Source organism: Silurus aristotelis (genome assembly GCF_946808225.1).
Source record: "Silurus aristotelis genome assembly, chromosome: 20".
NCBI lineage: Eukaryota > Metazoa > Chordata > Actinopteri > Siluriformes > Siluridae > Silurus > Silurus aristotelis.
Window position 1 is genome coordinate 9,256,800 of NC_139593.1, and position 25,987 is coordinate 9,282,786.

Here is a 25,987-nt window from a genome sequence, read left to right on the forward strand (position 1 = left end):
TGTGTACAGAGTGTCTCTGATTGAGGAGATTATCCAGAGGTAGGATGTAGAGAGCAATCAGGCAGATATGAAGAGAAGAAAGGGACAGGAGCACTGTTTGCTGGTACCTCAGGAGCACGATAGAGAGAGAAGAAGTGAAATAAGGATAGTTAAGAATTGTCATTGTGTCATGAATGTTTAAAGACACTACAGTACAGCATGATCAGGGTGCAGGTAGGGACTCCAGCAAGACCAACTATGGCAGCTAAGGATCACCACCGTTGGACTCAAGTCCAAGAGAATAAGTTAAGACCAAGTCTTAACAAGGTCAAGGCTGAGACAAGATAGAGACAGAATAAAAGAAAAAGTGCATCAAGTTCAATAGTAAAAACCATCAAACAAAGTCAAGGCATGACTTCACCCAGTTGACTTTGTGTTGAACTGGGAATGGAATGTTTTCAAGAAAAATAAATGATTTCTTGTGGAAAATAATACAACACACATTATTTGTGTTCGGAAAAATATTTATCGTGAAATACAAATCCAAGTCGGTACCAGATTTGAGTACTTCAGGATGTCGCATTAAATACGTCACAAGTTTACAAGGAACTAGTGGGTGTATGTCATTTTCCACGTATCTGATCTTTACTCAATTATTTCCATTTGGGGAGACTTTTACTTTAACTTCACTACATACCAAATTCAACTACATTCAACTCAACTACATTTAGCAAAATCAGCCTTTTTATTTATGAGTGAATAAAAACTTAACTGGTCAAACACACAGCAATCCACCAATCAGGATTGCCGCTTGTTGGCATCTACTTATCACCAATATACAGTTCAGCAACAGTCCAACAGCAAGAGGCACATTTAGGAAGGAATAAACCTGTGTAGGAACAGGAACCTGTTGCTCACGAGTGTGAACCTGAAGTTATCACCTTCTGAGACGCCACCACAAGCTCGTCCGTCATGAACGGATTCTTTGAGGAACAACTTTGATTTTCCTGAGTGCTGATTTAACTGTATTGGTCTTGCAGGAGCTGGTTAGCGTTAACCCTGCTAAAGCTGCCGAGCTGGTGGCGGGTCACTTTCTGAGCGAGATCGAGCCTGTAATCACTGCACTACAGGTAAGTGTCGATCACAGCGTATTGAAGGTCAGTAATAATGCCTGTGGAGTGTGAGTGTGAATGCTTGGAGTTTGAACGTAGCATGTGGGGAAACATTTTTCTCAATGCCATGTATACATACTATTAAAAGAGTCCTGAATCTGTGTTCACTGTAGTCTCAGTTTCCTGTATTTATCAGATAGTAGAGGAAATACTTTTCTGCTCACCATGGTTGTAAAGAGTGGGTGTTTGGATTATTGATTATTGATGGATTAAATTAGTCTGGTCTGGTTATTCTCCTCTTACACCTCTTATGCTGTAACACGGACCCGACATCGATACCAGACAGGCGCCGTCTGTCGTCATTAGCGAGGTGATGCGTGTTTGTCAGCTTAGTGTTTTGGTGAAACAAACGATTGCACACGCTCTTAATCCTGCCAACCCTGTTCAGTAAAAGCCCAGAGGTGAGGATTAACAGCGGTCTCAAAAGGTGTGATGTCAGCACCAAATAACCTGTCTCTACTCCTATACACAAACAGTTTAATACTGTGTGTGTGTGTGTGTGTGTGTGTGTGTGTGTGTGTGTGTGTGTGTGTGTGTGTGTGTGTGGGAGGGTGGGGCATTTCCACTCTTGGACCAAATACTCACATCGAAGTCCTTATCAAGCACACAGATAGACAAAACTTCTCCCGATATTTGGATGCATTACACATTTCTTTACATCACATGCATCGATGTGCCACAGTACGTAAACCCATTACACAAAATCAGACTATATATAGAATCATCAGAAAATCATTATATATATATATATATATATATATATATATATATATATATATATATATATATATATATATATATATATATATATATATATATAATTTATTTAACCCCTATAATCACTATCATCAGGTGAACTGGAGATTTTTTTTAGAGAATGTAAGAGACAGATGAAAAGACATGACAAGTGATATAGAGAAAGAGAGCTACAGACTGAGAAACAGATGGTGAAATATAAAGAAACACAAAGATCGAGACACAGAAAGAAAGAGAAAGGAGAGGGGGAAAAAGCATGACAAAGGTTATAATAGAGAAACACACTGAGACAGAGAAAGACACGGAGAAAACAGAGACAAGAAAAGACGGACACAAGGAGAAACAAAAAGACACTGAGAGAAATGCAGTGTGAGAGAGAAAGAGAGACAGCTTGAGAGACGACTACCATGTGTTTTTCTTTTTGTGGTCTAAGAAAGTGTCAGTATGTCTAACGAGGGAAAACAAAAGAAAGAGCTGAAGCGTGTGTGTGTGTGTGTGTGTGTGTGTGCTCCTTATTACTTTCTCTGTAGAAGAACATGGTTCATTCAGAATGCTTAAAGAGCCAGAAGCTGTGTTTAAATACAGGTTTCCATCTTTAGTTATCCAGGACATCCAGGACAATACAACTCCCCCTGTAGAGATAATAATGTATATCTGGGGATGTGTGTGTGAAAGAGGGGGAGGGATAGAGAGGAAGAGAATAAATGGATTAGTGCGTATCTGTGGGTGGGTGTAATTAGGTTTGCCTTATCGTCTGGCCGTTGGAAGCACGGTGTTAATTGAAAAGTCTGATAGCGGAGTTGCGTGCGTGCGTGCGTGCGTGCGTGCGTGCGTGTGTGTGTGTGTGCGCGCGCGCTCGCACGTCAAGGCCAGGATGAGAACAATAGGGAAAAAATGAAAGACACATTCAACAACACAACCAGACCTACACCTCAGAGCTTCATTTACCTCCAGGTTATTAACGCTGTTGCTAACAGAACTGCTTTATTCTTTTATTGTGTGGAGGAACATATATAAACATATATATATTATTAAAATGTTTTTACTTATTTATAGAAGTATAAAATGCATTATTTTTGATTAAGTTCAACTTTTCTGTAAGTGGATTTTTGTCCATTGCACTCGTGATCACACCGGCAATTTAACTTTGATTTGCTGCCATGTGAAATGTAAATCTATGTGCATTATGTCTTTTCAGATTATTTACTAGATTCTTTTTAAGCTTTATTGTTATTGTTTTTTTATAGATTTATTTCTATATCTTTGTGTGATGTTCTGTATATAGTCAAGTTAATTTCTATAGCGCTTTTCACAACAGACATTGTCTCAAAGCAGCTTTACAGAATTGAACAGTGATGGTGAACGATGTGCATTTATCCCTGATGAGCAGCCGTGGCGACTGTGGCAGGGAAAAACTCCCTTAGATGTTATGAGGAAGAAACCTTGAGAGGAACCAGACTCAAAAGGGGAAACATCCTTATTTGGGTGACATCAAGAGTGTGATTATAATCTTTAATCAATACAGAACACTGGAGAGTGAGAACTAAGTGACTTTTAAATTATATGAGGAGTAGACGATGTAAATCCTTTAGTCAGGGACTCCCCTAATGTGTATATATAATAACAGAGTTAAAGAAAAAAAAATACTCTTAAGTAAAAAGTAAGCATTACTTCTACATGTTTTAGTGTCACACTGGTAACTTCAACATCATATTAATATAAAAGATATTAAATGTTATCTAATGAATGTATCCAGGCTGAACATCTACCATATAGAACACAAGCAGAGAAAAGATGATGATGATCAGGAACGTCTCTGTTCTCAGTCATGTTTACATCACCGACTCCCTCTGTCTCATCCACTTTAACCCCAGACTTCCCGTTGCCTTCTGATACACCAGTGGTGGATTGAAAACGCGGCACAATGACAAGAAACAGGTCGATGGGCTGAAAACGGCGCAATGAAAAGAAAAATATTGATCATGTCACCAAATCGATAAAAATAACGAGTCTGGTTTGAAAATGGAAGAAGTACAGATATTTGTGTAAAAATGTAATAAGTGAAAGTAAAAAAAAAAAAAAAAAAGTCCTGATACCAGAAAAATCAGTAACAAAGCATTAGTACTTCATTACTTCCCATTTCATATTGTAGTATAATAAATAAATCCTTTTTATTAAATAGTAAATAGTTTTTTTTTTTGTTAATTGAATAAATGCAAGTCCAAATTGTTTAATTAGTGTTATTGGTATTTAAGCGGCTCCGCTTAACTAGAGCGACGAAGTATTTGTACACCATTACTTCCTGCCTCTGTATAATGACCAGTGATGTTGGTGCAACAGTAGGAGGCAGTAAAGAGTGAGAGTCATCGTTAGGAAACAATGCAAGTGTACAGTATGGAGACATGTTCATGTTCAGTCTTTTTCAGTAGTGTTCAGTTGACTGACTTGGATGTAAAAATAGTTGATTTATATAGTTATAAGAACAGGTTTTTATTAACACTAGCAAAAATGTTCTCAAAATTGTTTTTGTGTTCCCTCATGGCACGAGCATGCGAGACCGCCCCTGCATCATCCGTCCGGTTTGCGCAACATTTATACTTTATTGCGTGACCGTTTGCAGTCTGTCGAGTTGTTGTTGTATACACTGAATAGACAAGTTCACCTCGCGAACACCTGAATATAAGATTTGTATTTGCTTTTCAATCCCGATTTCCTCTTCTGAAAACCTTCACTCTTCTGGGAAGATGTTTCACCAGATTTTGGATTGTGTTTGCGGAGGTTTGTGCTCATTCAGCCAGGGTGTTAAGTAACGTCAGGTACTGATGTAGGTGAGGTGAGGAGGCCTGGTGTGCATCAGCATTTTAATTCGTCTCGAATGTTTTTGATTGGTCAGAGGTCAGAGCACCTTAAGATCTCCCACTGCAAGTCATGTAAAGCATGGAGCAATGTTCATAGAGCTGGTTTTGTGCACAGGGGTTTCCTAGTTCAAGTGAATGGATGTGGTTGCATTCAATTTTCCAAAGACGTCCTATACAATTGTGTGGGGAAGAACCACATATGGTTGGAAAAGGATTCAGATGGTCCAATTCTTCTGTTTATGTTGTGTGTATGGGTGCGCGTGCTGTGGTACATGTTAAATTCATTAGTTGGCTCATGAGGCAAGTAAAAGCTCCATTGTGCTGCCCAGCCTCATAGATAGATTGCGTTGAAATCAGATTAGGTAGCTAATGTAATGTAATAATATATGATTACCCTCACTTACTCTCCATCCACACTCCTTCTTATTCACACAATTGCGCACTCAGCCGATCACGTATTAAACGACGGAGATGCAGGTGAAGAGCTTCAGGTGATGTTCACAGCAGAATTAGAGAGCTCAAAGGAGAACAACTAGATCGAATAACACAAGTGACACGACCTTTACAACGGCAGAAAAGCATCTCAGAACACATGCTGTAAGCCTCGCAAAGATATTGCTAAGAAATCTGCTGTAAATATGGGAAAACGTGTATTATGTTACCAGTCATAATTTTGACTCGTGCTTTTTAGAAATAGTAACATCTGTAACAATACCTGTAATAATTAAAATCCTCGATATATCTTATAGGGGTGTAACAGTACACAATATTCGGTTCAATATCAGTACAGTTTAACATCAAATTGTTTTTTTTTTTATTTTTATTATTAACATTCGTGAATGTTGACAGTTTACCTCACTAACTTAAAAAAAAAAATGCCTGCTTGGTTTAAATAAGAAATGAAATGATATAAAAGTGAAGTAGAATCAATCAAATAAATGCATTTCACTTTTTTATTATATTGATTAAATCGAGTGATCGAAATCAAATCAATGGAAAAATTAAATTAAATAGTTGACATTTGTTAGACCCTATTTGGGTAAAACAGATGTGTATATAAGTGTGTTTTTTAATTATAATAATTTTAATATTAGAATTTTTTATTTTCTAAAGATATGATCTACTTAATGGTTCTTATCTCAACATACTTTAACAAATGTCTGCATTTAAGAAAAAAATATAGTTATTTATTTATTAAATGTATTTATTTATAAATGTTTTCCATCCTTCAGTTATTCTCTCTTGATATGTGCAATTGTCAGGATTTTCTCATAAAAATATTTTCTTTTAAGCTGTACATAAACCCAAAAGAATCCATATCGCCAGCTCGTCATAAAAACGTTGACGATGAGGAGAAGTGGCAGTGATTTTGCGTATGTGCGGAACAAATCGTGATTGAAAGTCAATGTTCTGAAACGTTTCGGTATGAATGTGTACAGTTACACTCCTGACATCTTAGAATTATTAATAACAACTCCATCCTGATGGGTCTCATTGTTCTGTGTGGAGGCTGAATAAACTGTCGAAACTTAAATAGCAGATTTTATTCACGACACATATCTACAAGACATATTCAGACTTCCAGGGGTCTTCTGCTGTGATTAGGACCCCTAACAAGGAGTGAAGTATCTTTCCACAGTGTCTTTTTCTCATCGTGTCCATCACCTCACAGAGGAAAAAAGTCTTTGTCTCTTGAGAGATCTGCCATTTAAACGGCTTCTTTTGCACTTCCATGTCTGACATTTGCTGTGACATTTACAGCGTCCGACTGTATTTGCGTATCGCCGCAAACCGATCGCCTCAGCTTTCCTGTCAACTCCGATCGCTCCGATCGCTCCTCACACTCCTCACACTGCGCTTCGACTCGCTCGGTCTGCCACCTTACTGGCTTAAAGTCAATACTTCATTTACATGCTGTCACACTCTGCCTTAATTAGTAGTAGAATTTCTCGTTCTCGTTTTCTGTTCAGGTTTCGGTGACGCGAAGTCCATGTGAATTAGCCGTTACTATAGAAACAATAGAACAAGAAAGCCGTAAAAAAGTGTGAAGTTAGATATGGGGTCAGATCTGATGTTACAGAAAATGGACCTGACCAATCAGATTCCCTTCCTGTAATGAGAAACATGATTAAATATAAACAGAAAAGGCATAGCATATTGTACAGTACTCTATTATTAATGCGCTTATTAATCCTGTGTATGGTATATATCAGTATATCACGTGTACCGAATGCAGTCCTTTTTACATGAGAAACGTAGTTAAAATCTAAGGTCCCACAGGAACGTCTTAAGTGGCGGACCGCATGTTTGTTTAACCTCCCATTTTAAGTGCATTTTCATTTATTATTAAACTTGAAAACATTCACAGCAATGCCTGGGGCATTAAAAGAGACTAGAGTGCAGTGTCACTGTGGCTACTCACTTTTTACTGGAAATATGATTTGTTTTGCGCATGCATGAAAGCATTAGCTGCTAAACAGGAAGTGGCTATTTGCTAATGCTAGCACTGTGGATTCTTTACTGTTTAATATCCAGCTTCGAGTATTTCTCTTAAAAGGAGAAAATCCTGACAATTCCACATATCCAGGGAGTGAATGAATGAAGGATGGAAGGAATGAAGACATTTGTTAAAGTATGCTGAAATAAGTAGAACAGTAGATGATCTCTTTAGAAAATTCAATGTAAAACACACACTCACATCTGTATTTACCCAAAAATGTTCTAACAAAGGTAAACTATTTAATGTAATTTTTATATAAAATATTATTTCATCGTTTAATATAATTTGTGCCAATTGCCGATTACATTTTAAATTTTTTTTAAATAAAATATTATTTTATATATTATTTAACCAAGCAGGCATTTTATTTCAAATTGTTTTAAAAATGTAAACTGTTCAAATGTTGAAGATCACAAATATGAATACAGTGGAACCCGGTTATCTCGCCCTCGGTTACCTCGACAACCCTATTAAGTCGACGTTTTTGAAATGGAACCGCCAAATTCTCGCTTTTTCTAAGCATTTTTTATCGGTTATGTCGACTTTTTTATGTCGCCGAACCCTGATATCTCGAGCACAAGGGGGGAAAAATTTGCCATTTAACGTCGGTTATCTCAGTGCAGCCGCAGAAGAACTCGCGGAAGTGGCGGAAAACTCAAACCTTACAGCTGCTACAGGTGTTGTATTGTATACTGGTGCATCTCTGCTGTTAGTTAGTGCACATGCCTTTTGTTGTTAAATGTTATGCGATGAATGGGAGGCGAAAGTAGAAGCGCGGCGCTGAAACAGCACACGGGAGAACGTGGGATGAGCAGCTGGTGATGATGATAAACGAGCACCATATGTGCACGATTGAAGCCGGGAGCTTCAGAGAAAGCGGCCGAGAAAACACCTGCCACGCTGAAGGGGGCTGAAGGGGGCGTGGCAGGGGGATTCCTGACAGATAAACATGTACTGTATGTATTTTTATAGCATGCCTTCATCAAACAAATCGCGGCAACGCTGTTGTGTAAAAAAAAAAAACTCCAAAAACACGTGCATGCACATTCTCATTTATTAACGCACATCATGTACATAAAGAAATTTCCAGCACGTTAATATACTGCCGCCATTTTGATTTCCGTTTATCTCGATCATCGGTTATCTCGATGCTTTTTGGCAACCCCCTAGGACATCGACATAACCGGGTTCCACTGTAATAATTAACATGAATTAAAAAAAGTGTGTCTTAAAAACCGAGGTATGGCCCGAAACGTGAATTTTGTGAACACCTATAATATGTAATCAAATCAATTTTTTTTATTTTTGTCTCTCTAGGATGATCATTTGGTGTTCCAGTTCCTCAAGAACTTGCTGGATCCAAGGTAAAAAAAAAAAAAGAAAACTGTGTACTTTACCAATAGACTATAAATCCAGCAATTAGTTGACCATTAAATTGTAAAAAATATATATATTCTTTTACAATTTAATATCACAATTCATCTTTCTGAGATTTTCTCTGATGACAGAAACTTGTCTGTCTGTCTGTCTGTCTGTCTGTCTGTCTGTCTGTCTGTCTGTCTGTCTGTCTGTCTGTCTGTCTGTCTGTCTGTCTGTCTGTCTGTCTGTCTGTCTATCTATCTATCTATCTATCTATCTATCTATCTATCTATCTATCTATGCTATGGTCTGTCTGTCTGTCTGTCTGTCTGTCTGTCTGTCTGTCTGTCTGTCTGTCTGTCTGATAGATTACATTAGATTAGATTAGTGTTTTAGACCATTTATCCATCCATCCCACACTCAACTAAATATGTAAAATATCATGTAAAATGGTATTTTTGGTGTTGCGTATGACTACCAAAAAGGCACATGACCCAGGTTACTAATGACACAGGGTTACTATTAGCATATTAATGTATAATAGGATTTATATTTGGACCAAGTGTGACACAGTATATATTCAAAGATCAGTATTGTAAATCTCCAGAAAGCTAAACCGCTGCCTGCTTTCAGTAGAACAAAGTGCACAAATGAGTGTCTTAGAACTTTTTTACCACTCGTACAAGATTGTTTCTTTAAGGAAAGAGGCCTTGGTTCATCACGGCTCGAGCTCTTGAATCAAACAGCAATCACTCGGCACCAAACGTACCTCAAGACGGAGCTGAAAAAGTCCTTGTCGTAACGAGGGAGTAAAATAGGGCGATGGGTTTTTTTTTTTGCCTTTGTGGAGCACGTTTCAGTGCACATCAGAGAAAAACTCTGTCGATCAAAACCGTTCACCTGGAAGAGTCTGAGTCTAATCACTGTAACCATTCTAAAAAGGATGAAGCCACTTTCATTCAAGCGCACGCCGAAGAGGGGCTCGGCTCCAATTGGCTTCAGCGGCGCAGCAACATCTGGAGCGAGGTTGAGTGGCTGAGCATGACGTGCGCATCCCCTCACACAACAACGCCTTCATGCCCAGTGGTTTTCCCAAATCATTTTACTGGAAAAACAACAGGCTTTCCATCTGCTGTGCTCGGGAACACGAGTGTATCCAAAGGAAATGGCTTCGCTCTCAAGCTGTTTTAGAGATTCCAGTCACAGAGCCTTAATATGTATGATTTAGTACAGTGTACCAGATAAACGTCGCTCGGTCACGGCAACTGATTCGAATATCCTGATAGATTTTTCTCCCTGACTAGACGTAGTAAACAAAAGTGATGGCAATCGGGATCAGATCATTTTAGTGACTCGGTTCTTTCAATCCCGTTCATCACTATGAACAAATCTTTTTTGAGTCATTTTGTTCCTTCGATCAGAAATTAAATAAAATGTTACATTTTATTATTTTATTATTAATCAGATCCCCAACACGTCTACATACATTTTGTTTCCTGTACATAACCTACGGAGATTTTGTGATGCAGTAGTAAATAAACGAATCACTTTTTGAGATGACTCGATCTTTTGAGTCAAATTAAAGATTCGTTCAAAATGAACCAATCGTTCAATACCGACACTTCGCTAGTACGCGGCTTTATGAAATAGTCTAGAGGAGAAAAGGAGAAAAGACGCATCCGGAAGCTGTGAGTGAATTGTTAAAGTCAACAACAACTTCTTCTTTTGGCTTCTCCCATTAGAGGTCACCACAGCGGATCATCCGTCTCAATACCCCTCTGTCCTCTACATCTGCCTCTTTCACTCCAACTACCTGCATGTCTTCCCTCACCACATCCATAAACCTCCTCCTTGTCTTCTTCTTTACCTCCTTCCTGGTGGCTCCATCTTTAGCATTCTCCTACTGATATACCCCATGTCTCTCCTCTGCACATGTCCAAACCATCTCAATCTCGCCTCCCTCACCTTGTCTCCAAAACCTCCTACATGTGCTGTCCCTCTAATAAACTCATTTCTAATCCTGTCCATCCTCGTCACTCCCAACGAAAACCTCAACATCTTCAGCTCTGCTACCTCCAGCTCCACCTCCTGTCTTTTACTCAATGTAAAACGTTACTTGTTACTTTTACACACTCTCCATTACTTTTCACTGTTGACCCCAGGTACCTGAACTCCACCTCTTCTCCCTGCAACCGCACCACTCCACTGCCCTCCCTCTAATTCACACTCTGTACACTGTCTTACTCCTACTGACTTTCATTCCCCTTCTCTCCAGCGCATATCTCCACCTCTCCAGGCTCTTCTCAACCTGCTCTCTACTCTCAAAACAAATCACAATATCACCTGCAAACATCATAGTCCATGTAGACTCCTGTCTGACCTGTTGAAGAGAACTCCATCCAGAGGTAGAGTGTGGACATGAGAGAGACGACGTGTGAACAAGAGAGAAGCAGAATTGAGGGGTGACATGAAGAGAGAATTATTAAGTGTCTGTATTGTTGCATAAAAGTTAAAGACACTGTACAGTGTGATCTGGGTGTAAGCAGGGACTTTAACAGGAATAACTATGACAGCATAACTAAAAAAGAGAGGCAGAAGGGAACACATGATCACGCTCATCAGACTTACTGTTAATCCGAGCAACTTTACGCAAAATCGTTTGGCTGTGTGCAAAAACATAAAATACGATATTTTGTGTTCACGTGACAGCATGCAATAGTGTAGCTTATCATACATAATATTCATCTGTCGCATTCATTTCTGTTCATTTTGCAACATTTGTGTAAGGAGGGATTTTTTCTACTCTTTTAAAAACATTGTTCTGTTAAGTTAATCAGTTTATTTACCCACTGCAGATTTTTTATTAGCATTTATCTTGCTAGCCTTGAGCTTTCCTGTCTAACAACATACGTTATGAATTTTGTCATGGAATGCAAGGTTTTTTTAAATTATTTTTTTATTCTTTTCTTTTTCCCAGTGTTTTGCAGTGCTGGCACTGCATCTTCAGACGCAGTAGATTGAGATTAGGCTGCAAAACACTGGAGTATTCCTTTAATACTGAAACTACCCGAGCTATAAAATGTTCAGTGGTGATTGGTAGCTGAGCTAGACATTTCATTATAGCGTACATCTGTGGATATCTGTAATAACAATTATATTTCATTAAATGGAGCCTGTGGGCCTCATGTTTATTAAATGATATTCATGATTTCAATATTCACTTTGCGTCTCTTTCTCTCGCTTTTTTTCTTTCGTTCTTTCTCACTCACTCACTCACGTGCAGTGATGGACAGAAGCCTCAGGCTGTTATCAATCTGGGGCCCGAGCTCCACGAGCTCCTGGTGGACTTGATGTGCCGTTTCAGTCCTCGCCAAGTCACCCCCTTCCTCGAGAAGTCCCAGAGCTACCGCCTGGAGGAGACCATTGAAGTAAGCAGCATGGCTTTCTCTTTTACACGACCTGATTTTGATCCCTGATGAGCATCTGGGGTTCAATACTAAACTCATTCACTAGTTTCAGCTCACAGCATAAAAAAACCCTGGGGTTATTCTATTTGAGTAGTGGTCAGTCTGCTCAGTTTTTTTGTCTATAAGGAAATTAAATGAGAAATATAAAAATGTATTTTATTTGTGTTGTTATTGGTGAAGTAAAATATGCTTGTAAATCTTTTTGTTAGATGTTTATATATAGTCTCCAGTTTCAGCATTTTGTAAAGTATTAAACCCCTTCTTAAATATACTGTAACTTAAGGACAAGTAAGATCTCCTTTTATACCTTTAAAGCACTTTTGATCCTGCTTTTAAATGGACGTAAGGATTAAAAGTAAAAGTACTGATCTATATGACCTGTATATTGTAATTGAAGTTTTAATTTTAGTTGTAATTCAAAGTTGAAATCTCCATTTGTATGGATTTTTTTTTTTTTTTTTTTTTTTTAGTTACAGCCACAGTGTGAAAACCCTTATTACACACACACACACACACACACACACACACACACACACACACACACACACACACACACACACACACACACACACACAAATATTAAGCATTCAAATGTAGTATAAGCAGAGTTTTCCAAAATGCTGATACTTTTATACTAAAATGTAAAAAAAAGATATAGTAATGAATTGTGGGTAAGTGGTAGGTTCCAGGCTTAGGTTTACTGATCGCAAGGTCATAGGTTCAAGCCGTGGGTATCGCCAAGCTTCCACTCTTGGGGCCCTTAAGCAAGGCCCATAACCCTCTGTAACCCTCTCTCTGCTTCAGGGTGCTGAAACATGGCAGATCCTGCACTCTCACCTCAGCTTCCTAACATCATATGGATAGGAAGGGCTATAAAAAAATCCCTCTAAGCCTTCAGGACAGAAGACCTTTTTTACATTTATTTTTTTTCCTTTTTAGATGAGCTGCATTTTTTATTTATTTATTTATTTATTTATTTATTTATTTATTTATTTATTTATTTATTTTTATTATTTTTTTTTTTTTTAAGAATAAAAATCGTAATGCTATAAGAGATGAAAACGAAAAACTAACTTGTATAATGCATGCTGCATAACAATAAATGTACAGTCGTGGCCAAAAGTTTTATAAACGAAACAAAGATCCTTTTCAAGTCTGCTGCTTTAGTGATTTTAGATCTTTTTGTCAGAGGTTATTACTGTATACTGAAGTATAATTACAAGCATTTTATAAGCGTCAATGGCTTTTATTGACAATTACATGAAGTTTATGCAGAGTGTCAATATTTGCAGTGTTGACTATTCTTTGTTAAGACTTCTGCAATATACCCTGACTTGCTGTCAATCAACTTCTGGGCCACATCCTGACTGATGGAAGACCATTCTTGCATAATAAATGCTTGGAGTTTGTCAGAATTTGTGGGTTTTTGTTCGTCCAGCTGCCTCTTGAGGATTGACCACAAATTCTCAATGGGATTAAGGTCTGGGGAATTTCTTGGCCATGGACCCAACATTTCAATGTTTTGTTTCCTAAACCACTTAGTTATCACTTTTGCCTCATAGCAAGGTGCTCCATCATGCTGGAAAAGGCATTGTCTGTCACCAAACTGTTTCTGGATGGTTGGGAGAAGTTGCTTACGGAGGATGTTCTTGTTCCATTCTTTATTCCTGGCTGTGTTCTTAGGCAAAATTGTGAGAGAGCCCACACACTTGGGTAAGAAGCATGCCCACACATGAATGGTCTCAGGATGCTTCACTGTTGGCATGACACAGGACTGATGGTAGCGCTCACTCTTTCTTCTCTGGAAAAAGCTTTCCAAATAATCAGAAAGGGGATTTATTACATGACTTTACCCCAGTCCTCAGCAGTCCAATCCCTGTACCTTTTGCAGAATATCAGACTGTTTCTGATGTTTTTCCTGGAGAGAAGTGGCTTCTTTGCTGCCTTTCTTGACACCAGGCCATCCTTCAAAAGTCTTCACCTCACTGTGTGTGCAGGTGCACTCACACCCACCTGCTTTCATTCCTGAGCAGCTCTGCACTGGTGGTGCCCCAATCCTGCAGCTGAATCAGCTTTAGGTGACAATCCTGACACTTTTTTTGGTGTCCTGAAACCTTCTTTACAACAATTGAACCGCTCTTCTTGACGTTGTTGATTATTGATTTGGGTGCAATCTTATCAGCATCAATATCCTTGCCAGAGGAACAGAGGAAGAACAATGATTTCAAGCACCACTCCCCATTTAAAGCTTCTAGTCTGTTATTCTAACTCAGTCAGCATGACGGTGATCTTTAGCCTTGTCCTCATCGACATTCTCACCTGTCTTAATGAGAGAATCACTAACATGTCAGCTGGTTCTTTTGTAGCAGTGCTGAAATGCAGTGGAAATGTTTTTTTGGGGGGATTGATTTTATTTTCATGGCAAAGAGGCACTATCCTACAGACCACCATCCGATGCTGTCTAGCTGCAATGTCCCCTGCCAACACCTTACAGTCTCCAATCTCCTTCAGGTTGCATCTCCTACATAGAACAAGTGTGCACCTTCCTCCACTCTTATACGTCACCCTATGATCCTCCTTCTTCTTAAAATAAGTGTTCACCACTGCCATTTCCATCCTTTTAGCAAAATCTACTTCCATCTGCTCTTCGACATTCCTCTCCTTAAGGTCATACCTACCCATCACCTCCTCATCACCTCTGTTCCCTTCACCAACATGCTCATTAAAGTTTACCCCAATCATCAATCGTTCATTCCTAGATACACCATCTACCACTTCATCTAACTCACTCCAGCTTCACGTTCATCACCCCTTCAACTTCCAGCTTCACGTTCATCACCCTATCAGAATCTCTCTTCACCTACACTACACTCTTACTGTAATGATGTTAGATCGATCTAATCTAAATAAAGATTTTAATTAAAAGCTCGATTCTCGTATTCTACTCTTTAAGACATTTAGGATTGGGCTGTGATCTGGGAGTGTGTCCATTGAAAAGAGTAACATTTAGATTTTGAGCTTCACGATAGCTATATTTAGCTGAGTAATGGCTGGCTTAAGCTTTCAAGTCGAGCTTTTTGGCTTAGAGAGTCGTCCCTCTCGGGAGTGTCACCAGGCCCTAATTAATACTTTGGCTTAATTGGAATCTGAATTAAACTCTAGATGCAGCCGTCCATTGCTTGATTTTTCTCAGCCTGTCCGCTCTGTCCTTCCAAAAGAAGGCATGTGAGAGGCCTGTTTGCCCTCAGCAAGCACTCAGCAGAGCTTTAATAATACAGTGAGTTCGGTGATGGGGCTGTTTTCAGGGGCTGAGGAGTGTGTGTGTGTATGTGTGTGTGTTTGGGGGGGGGGGGTAGAAGTGAAGAGTGGAAAGGGAGCGTGAGAGATGTGGAGAGCACACTTCAGCAGAATCAATACGGTTTTACATCCTCTGGCACCTGCTAAATATTTGAACAGGCAAAAACACACACACACACACACACACACACACACTCAGGACAGAGTAGCTATGCTCCATTCGTCTACCCTACAGGTGTACTGTCTCTTCGAATCCTGTCTGCCTCTCAACTGTCTAACCTTTTGTCCTTTTTTCGTCTTGCTGACTGACATCTCTCGATCTCTCTATCTCTCCATTTCTCTATCTCTCTATCTACGATGGCCACCGATTACTTTCTCCACTAATTCGCCTACACTGTATAATCTGTCTTACAGAAAACAATCACAGTACTTCTTTTGTACTGTATTTTTGTGGTTCAAATGTGAATGTCTCTCTGGTACCTCATGCATTTATTATTTTTAATGGATTACGAAATAACGGCGTATAACAAAAAGCCATAAAGTACTGAAAGCTTGCTAGGTGCATGGACGCCAACATAAACGAATTTCACGAGGACGGTTCAAGTCAAATCAGGACTTTTAATGTTACAGGTATAAAAATGGATGCTAGCATGGTTGAGTAAATGGTTAGTGTGTCCTATTACTGATAGGCGGCGCACATGTCGTGGGCCGGTCCAGAGACCGTTAATCAAGATGGCAGACAACAGTGTGGAACAGCGAGTGGTGAAGTTTCTTGTGAACGAATGTGTAAAACCCGCGGATTTCTACAGAAGACTTCGTCACAGTACGGTGATGAGATGCTCAGCCGCAATAAGACATTTGATTTTTTTACACGTTATAAAGATGGTCGTGGTGGTTCCCTGGTGACGCAGGCCGTCCTAGAACGGTTCAGTCATATGGACCAATCTTTCTATGCCGAATCTTTCCAGACGTTAGTTAAACGCTTGGATAAGTAGGATGTCCAAAAAAAATACGAGGTGGTATCAAAAGGTTTTGAGACAAGCTCTGTTTACAAGAGTAAAGTACTTTATTTATCTATGTTTTCACCATGAAAATAGTCCCCTTACACAGCAATACAGCGTTCCCAGAATTCCCACCACTTCTGGTCCTGGAAGTCTTCTTCTCAAAGCGTGTCAAGCACTTTATGCTAGTCGTGCTGGATCTTCCCAGCAGTGTCAAAATGGCGAACTTTGAGCAGCACCTTTATCTTTATCAGGAAGAGAGCAAAATCCGCAGGAGCCAAATCTGGAGAGTAGGGTGGGCGCGGAAGGGAGATCATGTATCTCGTTCTCCGACGATCATCATGCACAAGTTGCCGAAGGATTTCGACATTTCCGACTGATCTCTTAGAAAGTTTATTTCTTTCTTTCTTTAGCGACTCTGTGTACTAGCAGTGTATTTATCATTATTTGGGTTGTTTTCATTATTAGTGTTTTTTTTTGCATACTTCTATGTGAAAGATCACATTAAATCAAACTAGACGAAGCTGATGTGTGTGGAATAGCGGGTAGATGAATTCATGAGTAGCATGCCCTATAGTTCCGCTTACATATTTAAACAAAAACGTATGTCAAGAACGTTGAGTAGCGAGTAACCCATCATAACCCAGACAACCTGCATGTCTGAGCTACTGATTTGTGCTTTAAATCCATGATAACTCTGTTACTAGGCACTAAGCTTAAGCCGAGGTGACACAGATTAGCTAGCTAGCATATATGTGATCAGTCTCTTACTAGGGCTGGGGGGCACCTGTCAGGAACTTCAGCATTTTTACTCATACATACACACACACACACACATACACACTCAAACACACACTCAAACACACACTCAAATGTGTTACCGAACTGTACAACCTGAAACGTAACACACACTCATTACTCATCTCAATCCATTCCACCATCATTTATTTATTATTATTTATACTTGACCGTATTACACTGTTTACATGCTGTTTTCTGCACCTCTTGAATGCTGCTACTGCTGTTTTTTGCACTGCATTGTGTTTGTTCATATATATATATATATATACTCTTGGTTATAGTTTTTATAGTTCTCTCTGCACAGTACTGTATATTCAGAGTATACAGTAGGTTTACTGATCGGCATTGTCTTGTGTTGTTGTGTGTTGTCTTGTGTTGTCTGTCTGCACTGTTTGCACTCGGTTGCACTCGATGCACTTTATGTAGCTTTGTGTTATGTTGTAGCTCTATGTTGTTTAGTGTAGCACCAGGGTTCTGGAGGAATGTTGTCTTGTTTTTACTGTGTACTGTGCACCACTGTGTATAGTAGAAATTACAATAAAAGCTCTTGACTTGACGTGAAAGATTTATGATCAAACTCTTGATGTCACCTGTATAAGGATGGGTTCCCCTTTTGAGTCTGGTTCCTTTTTAAGGTTTCTTCCTCATAACATCTAAGGAAGTTTTTTCTTTCCACAGTCGTCACGGCTGCTCATCAGTGATAAATACACACCGTTCACCTCCACTGTTGATTTCTATAAAGCTGCTTTGAGACAATGTCTGTTGTAAAAAGCGCAATAGAAATAAACTTGACTTGACTTGAGATGTGTTGGTGAATTACCAAGAGAAAGAAAAAACCTAAACTGACTTAACTGGGACGCTTTGTGATGCAGGGACAGAAGTGGTTTAGTATAAACGGTGTGTTAGGAATGCTTTGGCTTGACTTTATTTTTGATTCTATGTCATATTCTGACAGATCACTAAGCAGCACGAACTTCACGAGGCCACCGCCTACCTGCTGGAGAGAAAAGGAGATGTGCAGGGAGCCTTCCAAGTGCTGCTACAGGTCCTTCACTGACTCTCACCTCACACAAGCTACAACAGAACACAGAAATTTGGCTCACATGGTTCAGAATGTCGGGTTTCGCAGTTTCCTTGTTGCTTTGGATGGGACTTGTATCTTAGAATGCAGACTGGTGGATGTTTTTGGTTTTAGCAAAGTTTTAATGGCTCATTGGAATAAACTTGTAGAATATACTTCTATATAGAACCTCAACTCAAACCTCGACTGTAATAAATGCACAAAGAGAGCACGGTCCCTAACCCCTTATTGCTCAGTTGTATAAGTAAGATAAGTGTAAATTGTTTTGGATAAGGACGTCTGCCAAATGCCATAAATTCAAGATTTATTTTTTATTTGTCACAAAGATAGTTACTGTATATGCAGAATACAACTTGGCGTGAAATAAAAACATATAAATGTAATAAATATAAATAAAACTTATCACTAGAATTAAAAATAGCTTAAAATCTACATAATAATCGCATTGATGATTTTTTCATATATTCTGTCAAATTTGTATTATTAAATTAGGTCTTACACACAAACATTTTGTGTAGGACCTAAACCTCACTTCTTATAAAGAAATCCTGTCAGGTTACCACGTCTCATCTAGCTAGAGTTAGCTGCGAAAACCACACACATTTTTAACATCAACTACAATTTACCTCAGAAATCTTGTCAAGTTAAAAATAAATAACAAGGACAATCTCCAAAACTGATCAGTGAAATTAATTGATGCACTGCTTTGTGTGTGTGTGTGTGTGTGTGTGTGTGTGTGTGTGTGTGTTAGACACTGAAGGGAAAGCTGAACACACTTGTGCAGGAGAGTTCAGCGGCAGTCACACTGAGGCCTGATGGAGAGGAGGTGGAGGTGGAGGTGGCAGATGAGGGCTGCACCCCACTGGCCAGGGTGGAGGAAGCCCTTAATGACATCATCGCACTGTCTCATCGGAGCTCACATGGCCTGAACCAGCAGCAAAGAGAGGTGTGTGTGTGTGTGTGTGTGTGTGTCAGACTAATGCTTCATAGTGTTGTTGATTTATTTATATGCATATTCAATGAATGCATTAATAACCCAGTTTGATTTGTATCTCTCTCTCTCTCTCTCTCTCTCTCTCTCTCTCTCTCTCTCTCTCTCTCTCTCTCTCTCTCTCTCTCTCTCTGCCTCTTTTCCTCTCTCTCTCTTTGTCACTTATTCTCTCTCTCTCTCTCTCTCTCTCTCTCTCTCTCTCTCTCGCTCTCTCTCGCTCCCCCCCCCCCTCTCTTTCTCTCTTTCTCTCTCTCTCTCTCTCTCTCTCTCTCTCTCTCTCTCTCTCTCTCTCTCTCTCTCTCTCTGTTTCTCAGGCTCTCTGGTTTCCTCTTCTAGAGGTGATGATGTCTCCACAGAAATTGCTCAAAGGCCCTAAAGCCAAGGACACGTCCGATGGTGACACACACACACACACACACACACACACACACACTTGTAAATTTTCTTTGACAGCATGTTTTTAAGAACAGCCTGATCATAGTAGATTACATGATGAAAGCCTCTGATAGTCTATTATTCCATTTGACTCCAAAGCAACCTGAAGAAGAAGCCTGTTTAAATGCGTGTCGGTTACTTCAGGCTTCTAATGAGACCCAGGAAGCCAAATTTGGGGCTTGTGGAGGAGGGAGGAGGGAGGAAGAAGGCGGGGAGGTGTGGGATGGGGGTATATGTACTATGAGTTTCAAAAAAATGCTAAATGTTATTACATACATAATTTTAATGGAGGACACTGCTTCAGATTCATCGACTGATAGACGAGCGTTTTTTTATTTATTTAAATGACGCCGATTGGCCAGAGTTTACCTTAAACATTAAGATATAAATCCTCACAGATCACATGCTTACACAAACATCTAGCAATGAAGATTTAATACTTTCCTTTAACAGCAGGATCCTGATGGGTTTTTCATTGCGTACCTACTACAGCAATGCAAATGCGTCCGTTATTTTATACGTGTCTCACCAGTGGAGAAAACCATCCTCTCTGAATGTTGCTCTGACACTGAAGACTCCTTTTATTTAAAAAAAAAAGTTCAATAAATATGTCCTTACAGAAAACATCAATTCCTGCACATTTACATGCTTTTTTGTAATCCATGGGCCATGAAAAGTCTCAGTGCAAGTGGTTTCTATGGAAATGATCATTTAGGAGAACATGCAGCTGGCGTTATTGTCTGAATTTATCAACACGCTGTGACCAGTACGAATCGAGAATCTGGCAGGGACGTGGGATCAAATATTGTTATTGCAAATTTATATAGCACTATTCATTAGATTAGATTTGATTAGATTGAGCTTTGACATTGTGCAGAGTACAAGTACACAGCCAAGGAAATGCTGTTAGCATCGAACCACAATTGCAAATAGCAATGTATGTAAAGAAATAAATGTACTATATATAGATATACATATGTATATACAATAAACATTATAGGAGTGCAAAGTATGAGGTTTATGTGCAGAGACCACCTCAATGCTGTGGTCTAAGAATACACTGGGTTTTTTTTTGTTTTGTTTTTCTTTCCATGCGTGGGTTTTTAATAAAAAAAATACAGTCAAGAAATGTGACCCTGATCTCCATGTGAGAAATAATATGGATGTACCACCAAAAATGTGCTCCATAAAACGAAATAATGATTTATTGGAATTAGAAATTCTTCAAGAAATGAGTTAAAAAAACAATAACTAATAGTTTTAGAAATCTGATAGAAATTGTGGTGACCGCTTATAGTTAGAACGGAGCCGATTGTGGCTACTCGGGTTGCGTTGTACAAAAGTTATACAAATATTGTGTGCGTATGTTTTTTTTTTTTTTTTTTATGTCTTCAGCACTAAAAGAGCTCACTATGAAGGTGTTAAACAGCATGTCCAGCTTCATTGCCCTGCCTGCCATCATCCAGCGCATCCTGCAGGTGACTATAAATTCATAAACACGTTACACACATGTAATAAACACTCCCTTTGGTGTATAACGAATGCTGTGGTGGAGCAAATATATTAATATACGACTTTTGTCTCAACTTGTTTTTTTTTTATTTTTATGTATTATTATATATTTTTAACAGCATAGGGCTGTTTACTTTGAATTGTAATCTACACACACACACACACACACACACACACACACACACACACACACACGCACACACACACACACACACACACATTAATATTTAGCATCACACTGCAAATCGATTTCACACTCGCCTACCACATCTCCTTAAGTGACTGGAACAGATATGTCCTTGGCCAGCTTTAGTGTCCACACACACACACACACACACACACACACACACACACACACACACACACACACACATTCAATGCTCCTGCACTTTAATGCCACTATAACCAACCAGCCCTTACATCCTGCTCCCGGAGCGACTGTAACTTCTATCAGACTTTTTGTTCTTATTATGTCTTTAAACCGATTCATTTAAATTCGTAATATATTTGATTAGATCTTAATCAGTGTACAACGTATTCGATTTTCAAGATCAAAGCTTTTTACAACGCTGTTCCCGTCTCTCGGAGGACGATTTGTATTCGTTGCCTTCCCTCGTTGAAAGCCTTGAACCACACCCCAGTGTTACATCAGCGTTCACCAATAACCAACGTTTGCCGTAATCACTCCGACATTCACAGTGGGGACAGATAAAAGCGAGGACCAGTGCAGCTGCTGATGCTGACATTTGATGGCATTTGCTCAGCATGGCATCATCAGGGCTGGACTAATGTGAATGCTAATGCAGATCCGGGCTAAAAGGAATGCTAATGATCAGCGTCCGACGTTATACCAGAGTGCTGACACTGGCGCATTAGTGCGAATCGCTCTGTTAATGCACATGAGAATGTTCATCCGATTTTTACACGTCTACGTCATTAACTTTCCATCACGAATCATTATGAGTCAGTAGGGGTCACAGGATTTTCTTTTTGCTTTGAAATGTTCTGCAGCTGCTGGGTGGTCGGTTTCTGGGTTTTTTTGTCCACATAGCCATCACAGTCCACATTTCAACACAGCTACTAGTCATTAAGGCTGGAAAAAATAAGGGATAGAAATGCGGACTAAAAAGGGAAGCACTGTGAAATGTTATACAAGTTAACATATACAGACAGTTAACGTCTTTTAACAACGAGACAATACACGTAGTCCCTGACTTGCGATGGAGACACGGTTTGGACGACCCGGGAGTCTTAAAGAATGGTGATCAGCAGTGTTGTGCTCGTTACTAAAAAATAGTAACTAGTTACAGTTACTCGTTACTTCATTCAAAAAGTAACTCAATTATTTTGTTGATTACTTACACCAAAAAGTAATGCGTTACTGTTAAAAGTAACTTTTCAATTACTTTTTTAAAGAACCTTCTTTAATGTTCCCATTCATGCCCTTTTATGCGTTATGGTTTATACAAACACAAAACTGACTTAAACACAAAGTCATTATTAAACACTATTTTATTAAAGTCAGACCTGCACAAACTGAATATATCACAAGGATTTCTGAAATAAATAACAAAACAAGCTAAATAATATATTCACAATCAAAAACTAAAGTGGCTTCTGCTGTTGTGTTGAGCTCTTAAACATGTTCCTTTCACAGCTGAAGTATGAAAACTATCAACAATGTAGAACAGAACACCGGGTTAGCTTCTAGCTTTGTCGAGGCGTGAAGTTTCTGGAGGAGCTTCGACAGATTGGAGTTGCTGTTTATCGCAGTAGATACGAGCGTCGAACCAGAAAGACAGCTTACATTTGACTAAAAAGTTTTTTAACATATTTCCACTTTGAGAAACTCGTCTTGCTCTCGCCTCGACTCGCCATTACTGCCGCACAGACCTGATTAAACAGAGACACGCCCACAGTGCGTCTTCTTCCTGTTTACAGTGATTCATACATCAATCCAACAATGCGTCTCTGCTGTAAACAGGTTAGACTGTAGGCTACACTTCACCCGGAATTCATTCATTTAAAAATACGGTAACAGTAACGGAGTTACTTTATTTTTAAAAGTATTGTGTTACAGTATTAGTTACTGTCAAAAGTACCTTCGTTACAGTAACGCGTTATTGCCCAACATTGTACAACAACTGTGGCGAGGAAAAACTCCCTGAGATGGTATAAGAAAGAAACTTCAAGAGGAACCAGATTCAAAAAGGAACCAGCCCTAATCACCGAATGTTTATTCATTACAGTTCCATCATTGTTAAGGTGTTCGGTAAATAAATGCATCCTGCTGTCCTGAGCCATTGTAGCAGACTTCTTCTTCTTCTTCTTCTTCTTCTGCTTTCAGCTTCTCCCATTAGGGGGTCACCTCAGCGGATCATCAGTCTCCATACACCCCCTGTCCTCTACATCTGCCTCTTTCAACCCAACCAACTGCATGTCTCCCCTCACCACATCCATAAACCTTCTCCTTGGTCTTCCTCTTTTCCTGCTTCCTGGTGGAATCCTCAGCATTCTCCTACTGATATACCCCATGTCCCTCCTCTGCACATGTCCAAACCATCTCAATCTCACCTCCCTCACTTTGTCTTTGAAACGTCCTACATTTACTGTCACTCTAAAGCAGACTGTTAATATTAATTACAATCCAAATCCACACTCAATGTTCTTGAGTTGCTCAGTAACATCATGGATCTTTAGGCTGTTCATCCTCATCCTGCAACCATCCTCATCACAGAGTGTCTCTAATTAAAGAGAACTTCAACGAGAGGTAGTGTGTAGGGATGAATCAGGCAGATCCGAAGAGAGGAAAGGGACAGGATCACTTCGCTGGTACATCAGGAGCTGGTTTACCTCGACAAGTTCCGATTTTTCAAGGCTCTACAAGTAATTTGCAGCTGCAAGCGAGATCGGCTTTTGTTATCTTAGCGTTTCTATGGTAACAGGTCATTCTTAGGGGTTTACACGTCAGAAGTGGAGGATAGCCGAAAGTCGAACATTTATTGAATAAAAAAAGTGGTTTAGAAAGATGGAGCTGTCTGGAGAGTCCTCATGCCAATAACACAAGATGCTTTGTGTATTTTTTTTTCATTTTATTTTATATATCCATTTAAGAGAGATGCGGTAAACGACAAAGCTGTGTCCTAGCGGTAAAATCACACCTCACCCTCACTGATTGTTCTTCTCTAACCTCACAACTTCGTCATGTTCTATTCTTTACATAATGTTCATTCCCTCCTTCTTTCTTTCCGACACGTTTATAGAGTGAGGCATCGTTTTTGCCGTTTGCACCATCGGCGTCAGTTTTGCTATTGTTAAAGAAAACCGCGAATGCACAGTGCTACCATTTAACTCATGACCAGCCAGATTCACTCTCACATACATACACTGCCCTGAGGTTATTCATAATGGACTGACCTCCATATGAACCTTCATGTAATAGGCTTTATGGAGTCCTGAAGCATGGCTACCTCACAATCAACGTGTATAAACTTTCTTTTGGCTTCTCCCATTAGGGGTCGCCACAGCGGATCATCCGCATGTTTGATTTGGCACATGTTTTTACGCTGAATGTCCTTCCTAACACAACCCTCCCCATTTATCTGGGCTTGGGACCGGCAATAAGAGTAAGAAAAAAGTAAAAAAAAAGTTGCTTTTTTTCTTTTCATTGGCAGTTGAAATTTAAATAGGTAAACTTACCACACATCAGGCATAACATTGACCACCTGCCTACTATAGTGTTGCTCCCCATTTTGCTGCCCAAACAGTCCCGACCATCGAGCAGCAACAGCATGAACTTCTTCACCAGTTTGAGCTACAGAAGCTCGTCTATCGGATCGGACTACACGGACCAGCTTTCGCTCTCCAAGTGCATCAATAAGTCTCGGCCCCCATGACCCTGTCGCCGGTTCACCACTGTTCTTTCCTTGGAGCACTTTTGATAGATACTGACCACTGCAGACCAGGAACATCCCACAAGAGCTGATGTTTTGGAGATGCTCTGACCCAGTCGTCTAGACATCACAATTTCTCAAACACGCTCAAATCCTTATGCTCGCCCATTTTTCCTGCTTTTAACACGTCAATTTTGAAGACAAAATGCTGCCTAATAATATCCCACCCACTCACAGGTGCCATGATGAAGAGATAATCAGTGTTAATTCACCGCTCATAATGTTCTAATGTCATGTTATGCCTTTTCTTGCTGATCATCACATTTTTAGATAACCTCAGTGTTGAGACCCCAACCCCAACCCCCACCTCTATCACTCTCTCACTCACTCTCTCACTCACTCTCTCTCTCTCTCTATGATGGAGACCTGCTGTGAGAATATCACCTTAGAATCATGATTCAGAAGATCAAGTCTGTTGCATGTGTGTGTGTTTTAGTCTCCCACAGCTTAGCTGAATGAATTAGTTATGTTGCTCTTACAGGTTGGCTCAGCTCCTTCTGTCGTTTCGAGAATCAGGATTGAGTGCTATCAAAAATATCACTTAATGAAAAGTATGGGTTTTTTAGTGGGGTTTTTTAGTGCGTAACTATTTCTTATGTCCAGTCACAGGCTGTACTGGGAGTTCCCATGTTGTTAGATGTCCTCTTTTGGTTCCTAATTCATTTCAAATGGGAATTTGTGAAGTCTAATTCTACTGAAGAAAAATCTGCCAAGGTCATTTACATTAGCTAAAGAAATTCAGTACCAGACTCTGAATACCAGTAACTTTCCTCATGTAGATCTTTTGCTTTGGACTTGAGCCGGCACATCTTAATATGATTCAGA

General features: G+C 39.5%; 1 protein-coding gene across 2 annotated transcripts in view; it reads left to right on the forward strand.

Moving 5' to 3' along the window:
* Nucleotides 1-25,987, forward strand: part of vps8 (VPS8 subunit of CORVET complex) — a 117,834-nt gene that overhangs the window by 46,216 nt on the left and 45,631 nt on the right. For both annotated transcript variants that reach the window (XM_083522945.1, XM_083522946.1), the window contains exons 32-38: nucleotides 1,020-1,109; nucleotides 8,583-8,629; nucleotides 11,908-12,052; nucleotides 18,146-18,235; nucleotides 19,023-19,217; nucleotides 19,577-19,658; nucleotides 21,093-21,175. In XM_083522945.1, the coding sequence (XP_083379071.1) occupies nucleotides 1,020-1,109; nucleotides 8,583-8,629; nucleotides 11,908-12,052; nucleotides 18,146-18,235; nucleotides 19,023-19,217; nucleotides 19,577-19,658; nucleotides 21,093-21,175 (732 nt within the window). The remainder of the gene's footprint in view (nucleotides 1-1,019; nucleotides 1,110-8,582; nucleotides 8,630-11,907; nucleotides 12,053-18,145; nucleotides 18,236-19,022; nucleotides 19,218-19,576; nucleotides 19,659-21,092; nucleotides 21,176-25,987) is intronic.